Here is a 6,000-nt window from a genome sequence, read left to right as displayed (position 1 = left end):
GCTTTATATCAGTCCTGGGGGATGGGCAGCTCCACTTCTCATCCCAGTTTCTTAATGCTTTTGTATGGAGGTTGGAATGGCGCAGTGACAGTACACCGCCGGCAGGGGGCGATCGTCACACACAGAGCCGGTGTTATGGAGATTGTAATTGTGCAGTTACAGTCCTCCACCGGCAGAGGGAGCACAGCACTTCTATAGCCGCTCTGTCTCTGACATATCTCTCTATGGTAATAGCACGTGGAACACAACCTCAACTCATAAGTGAGTATTTCTCTGTTCCCTTCTAATGATCCCGACCCCCCCCCAATCACCGGACACTCCGGTCCCGCCACCCCCCGACCCCCCCCCCCCAAACTCCCACCTCTTCACTGGATGTCCAATCCCTCCCCCCACCAGCAGGCGCTGTGCTTCCCTCATCCCTATTACCCGGTGCACACCGGACTCCTCCGGTCCCGGGCCGCAGCCTCCCCCCCCCTCTCTGTCCCAGCTGTCTGCATCCTAAACCGAGGAGCTTCCATCAGCCCCTGTCTATGACACCCATATCTCTGAGTACCTCCCCCACTCTCACACCCCATGTTCCCCACCTCTGACTCCCCCCCCCCCCCCCAATATGTACCCCCCTTTCCAACACACCCTACCCCCCACTCTCTCACACCCCATGTTCCCCACCTCTGACACCCAGCCCCCCCAATATGTACCCCCCTTTCCAACACCCCCTCACTCTCACACCCCATGTTCCCCACCTCTGACTCCCAGCCCCCCCAATATGTACCCCCCTTTCCAACACCCCCCCCCACTCTCTCACACCCCATGTTCCCCACCTCTGACACCCAGCCCCCCCAATATGTACCCCCCTTTCCAACACCCCCTCACTCTCACACCCCATGTTCCCCACCTCTGACTCCCAGCCCCCCCAATATGTACCCCCCTTTCCAACACCCCCCCCCACTCTCTCACACCCCATGTTCCCCACCTCTGACACCCAGCCCCCCCAATATGTACCCCCCTTTCCAACACCCTCTACCCCCCACTCTCTCACACCCCATGTTCCCCACCTCTTGACACCCAGCCCTCCCAATATGTACCCCCCTTTCCAACACCCCTTACCCCCCCCCCCCACTCACTCACACCCCATGTTCCCCACCTCTGACTCCCAGCCCCCCCCCCCCAATATCTACCCCCCTTTCCAACACACCCTACCCCCCACTCTCTCACACCCCATGTTCCCCACCCCTGACACCCAGCCCCCCCAATATGTACCCCCCCTTTCCAACACCCCCTACCCCCCCACTCTCTCACACCCCATGTTCCCCACCCCTGACACCCAGCCCCCCCCCCCCAATATCTACCCCCCTTTCCAACACCCCCTACCCCCCCCCTCACTCTCACACCCCATGTTCCCCACCTCTGACACCCAGTCACCCCAATATGTACCCCCCTTTCCAACACCCCCTACCCCCCACTCTCTCACACCCCATGTTCCCCACCTCATTTTTTCTTTTCCCGTGCCTTTGCTTTCAGAAAATATATAATGTTTTGGGATTCTAAGTAATTATCTAGTAAGAAACAAAAAAGAAAAAACTGATTCATACGTGTACAGTATATGAGAGTGTCAGAATAGGCTTGGGGGAGACAAGTGGTAAAAGAGGACTCCTGATATAAAGGGGGACTCTGATATAAAGGGGGACTCTGATATAAAGGGGGACTCTGATATAAAGGGGGACTAAGTATACCTTACTTTGGTGTTCCTCATTCTTAAGGTCTGAAGTTGGGAGGTATGAGGATCCCATAGGAAAGAATGATAAAATGTAACCATGTGATGATTGAGATCTCATAAGATAGAATGATACAGTGTGATAAGGATACCTGGTTCTGTATATCCTTTATATATCATACGATGTCTACCTGGTTCTGTATATCCAGTATACGGTAGATAGTATATACCTGGCTCTGTATATCCTGTATACGGCAGATGGTGTATATACCGGGCTCTGTATATCCTGTGTATGGCAGATGGTGTATATACCTGGCTCTGTGGATCCTGTATACGGCAGGTGGTGTATAACTGGCTCTGTAGATCCTGTATACGGCAGGTGGTGTATACCTGGCTCTGTATATCCTGTATATGGCAGGTGGTGCATACCTGGCTCTTTAGATCCTGTATACGGCAGGTTGTGTATACCTGGCTCTGTAGATCCTGTATATGGCAGGCGGTGTATACCTGGCTCTGTATATCCTGTATACGGAAGGCGGTGTATACCTGGCTCTGTATATCCTGTATATGGCAGGAGGTGTATACCTGGCTCTGTATATCCTGTATACGGCAGGTGGTGTATACCTGGCTCTGCAGATCCTGTATACGGCAGGCGGTATATACCTGGCTCTGTAGATCCTGTATATGGCAGGCGGTGTATACCTGGCTCTGTAGATCCTGTATATGGCAGGCGGTGTATACCTGGCTCTGTAGATCCTGTATACGGCAGGTGGTGTATACCTGGCTCTGTAGATCCTGTATACGGCAGGCGGTGTATACCTGGCTCTGTAGATCCTGTATATAGCAGGTGGTGTATACCTGGCTCTGTAGATCCTGTATACGGCAGGTGGTGTATACCTGGCTCTGTAGATCCTGTATACGGCAGGTGGTGTATACCTGGCTCTGTAGATCCTGTATACGGCAGGTGGTGTATACCTGGCTCTGTAGATCCTGTATACGGCAGGTGGTGTATACCTGGCTCTGTAGATCCTGTATATGACAGGTGGTGTATATCCTCTCTGTAGACTGTGGTGTGGTCACACCTGTACTATGTTGATTGTATAAGCCGTGATTCATGTCCCTTTCTCTCCTTGTGCAGGGACGTCACCATGTTTGATACGGGGGAATGGAACGATAACCTGGAGGCGCAGACTCTGATGGAGAGTCTGGTGAGCACACAGAAGAGGAGAGCCCCCGACGCCCCGCAGGAGAAGGTGGGTACACTCAGCTGCAGAGCATGCTGGAGAATTTCTGTCCTGCCGGGACTGACTGACATTGCACCTTGAGATGTCTTCTCCTGACCTTTCCTCAGGGTGGGAGTTTAGCTCTGCTTGAGTCAGTGAGTTTTTATTGCTGTTCACATTTTGATGTGACTGTTAGATTACTCCTTTGCTGTACCATATTTATTGTGGATCTATAGTTTATTTTATTTTACAGACGTTATTTGACTGCAGCCATCTCAAGCTTTTTAGAGTGACTCTTCCTCAGTCAGCCCTGACTCATAGATGTGCAGTGAAAGATCATAAAACTATATAAGGATTCGGTGTGTCTGCGTCAGGTGACAGCTCAGTGGATGGGTTACATTGGATCACTGTTGGGGTCAGTGAGTGTAGAGCTGGAGTTTATTCTCCTTCTAGTTTGCTGTCCCTGGTGGTCTCTGTCTGACTTCCTGCTGCAGCTTGTGATGCACACTATGAGAAGCTCACAGTGTGCAGTGAAATCAGAGTAAGTCATTTCTGTCCAGGAGAGGGGACTATACAACTATACAAGTCTAAAGGAAAGCTCAGATTTAAAATGTTCTACTTTTAGTTGGAGTGCAGGAGGTTCTGTACCTCCTGACCTCTGCCAGGTTTTACTACTGGACCCCTATCTGGGATTTCATACTTTCTGTTCTCGCAATCAATTCCCACTAGGATAGGCGTCCAATATTTTACAAACAACTTAGCAAACATTTAAGCATTTCCCATGTAAAAAAATTAATAATAATAGATCGGGGCTATAGCATAAAATTCAGAAAACAACATAAAATGCAATACAGTAAACCCCGCCCCCCCCCCCTCCATCGCGGGGGTTACGTTCCGGACCCACCCGCAATAAGTGAAAATCCACGAAATAGAAATACCCAATTTAAATACACTCTAGGCATGTTTTTAGAACTGTCACTGTACTTTTAAAAGCATTTTAAGGTCTTTAAACACACTTAAAACAATAGAAGCAGATAAAAGATACTGAGAGACAGAGCAAGAGCAATGGAAAACGCAAAAATATTTAATTAACCACTTAAGCCCCGGAAGATTTTACCCCCTTCCTGACCAGGGTTTTTTTTTGCGATTTTTTTCTTTTTTTTTTACTGCGTGATTTTAACGGACAATTGCGCGGTCGTGCGGCGCTGTACCTAAACAAATTTGACGTCCTTTTTTTCCCACAAACAGAGCTTTCTTTTGGTGGTATTTGATCACCTGTGCGATTTTTTTTTTTTTGATCATGCGCTATAAACAAAAAAAGAGCGTAAATTTTGCAAAAATAACAATATTTTCACATTTTTTTATATGAAATTCCCAGAAAAAAAAAATGTAAAAATCAAAATTTTTTAACATTTTCGGCCAATTTGTTTTATGCTACATATGTTTGGTAAAAAAAAAATCGCAAAAAGCGTATTTTGATTGGTTTGCGCAAAAGCGTTTACTAACAAAGGGAAAGATTTTTGTCATTTTTGGTGTTTTTTTTTTTTTTTTTTTAACGAGTATGGCGGCGATCTGCGTTTTTTTTTTTTTTTTTTTTTGCGGGACTGCGACATTGCGGCGGACAGATCGGACCCTTGACTGACATTTTTAACACTTTTGGGGTTACCAGTGACATTTCTACAGTAATCAGTGCTATACATATGCACTGTTACTGTAAAAATGACACTGGCAGGGAAGGGGTTAACTGTATTGGAGAGGGAGGGGTTAAGTGTGTCCTAGGGGCGTGATTCTAACTGTGATTGGACATGGCTACGAGTGTAAAAACAGAGATCAACGGTCCTACATAGTAGAACCATCTGATCTCCATTTTTACACAGGGGAGAATGACAGGCGGTTTGTTTAAATCAGCCGCCTGCCTTTCTCCCTTCCCGGCGAACGATCGCGAGTGACCGGCGGACAATCGGGTCCGCCGGTCACACGCACTGACTTGTTAGGGAACAAGCCGGGGCGGGCGGGCGCGCGCCCGCCCGCTATTGGCTCACAAGCCAGTGACAGGCTAGTGACGTACCGGTACGTCACTTTGCCTGGCAGGGGGGTGACCGCCGCAGTATATGTACTTGCGGCGGTCGGCAAGTGGTTAAAGAGGAAGTAAAAAAATGTGAAAAAAAATCACACTAGCTCAGTGTGAAGTACTTACCTAAAAACGAAGCCCCCTCAGTGCCGACATGTCCGGCCGTCCTGCTTCCTGGATCTCGTCCTCCAGCCATCTGATTGGCCGGGGGTGCGATTACATCATTCCTGCGCATGTGCGCGGGAGCCGCCGTTCACGGCACTGGTATCTGAAGGAACGGCACGGGTGGCCGTTCCTTCAGAGCGCATGCGCCGATGACGTCATTGGCTGCATGCACTGTAAATATCTCCTAAACGGTGCAAGTTTAGGAGATATTTATAGCACCTATAGGCAAGCCTTAATGTAGGCTCACCTATAGATAAATGTAAACAAAAGGGGTTTACAACCTCTTTAACAAAGATTTCATTAGTAAAATAATATAAATAGGTCTTACAGGGAAAAAAAAAAAAAACGCAAAATACCGGGATCGTGAAAACTGAACCGCGATATAACTGGTTTACTGTAATAGTAGAAATCAAATAAAAACATGATGATCTATAAAAAAAATAAGTGCAAATCATGCTAAAATTATAGCTATATAGAAAAAAATATCACAATTCAGAAGTCCATATATGATTTTGTTTTTTATTTATTTATTTTGTTTAAAAATCATTAATCTCTATCCACCGTGATATAGAGAAAAATGCAAAATATTCCAGAAATCAAAAAGACATTCATGGGAAATGCTCATGGGAATAATAGTATAACCTAATACACTAGCAAAAAAGATCTAAATAAAAAAAAAAACCTATGAATGTCTTTTTGATTTCTGGAATGTTTTTGCATTTTGCTCTGTATCAGGGTTGATAGAAATAGAAATTCATGTTTTTTTTTTTTTTTTTTTTTTTTTTTTTAAATAAAATACAAAATCAGATTATTATTTTTTTTTTTTT

General features: G+C 46.5%; 1 protein-coding gene across 1 annotated transcript in view; it reads left to right on the top strand.

Annotated features, from left to right (window-relative positions):
• Window positions 1–222: 222 nt before the first annotated feature.
• Window positions 223–6,000, top strand: part of RRP8 (ribosomal RNA processing 8) — a 28,072-nt gene continuing 22,294 nt past the window's right edge. Inside the window, exons 1-2 of the mRNA XM_082245507.1 lie at window positions 223–261; window positions 2,853–2,967. Of these exons, the coding sequence (XP_082101633.1) occupies window positions 2,863–2,967 (105 nt within the window). The 5' untranslated portion in view covers window positions 223–261; window positions 2,853–2,862. The remainder of the gene's footprint in view (window positions 262–2,852; window positions 2,968–6,000) is intronic.

Source organism: Pelophylax lessonae, assembly GCF_965119305.1.
Source record: "Pelophylax lessonae genome assembly, chromosome: 2".
Lineage (NCBI taxonomy): Eukaryota > Metazoa > Chordata > Amphibia > Anura > Ranidae > Pelophylax > Pelophylax lessonae.
Note: the sequence above shows the minus strand (reverse complement) of the source record. Positions and strands in the feature narration are given on the sequence as shown.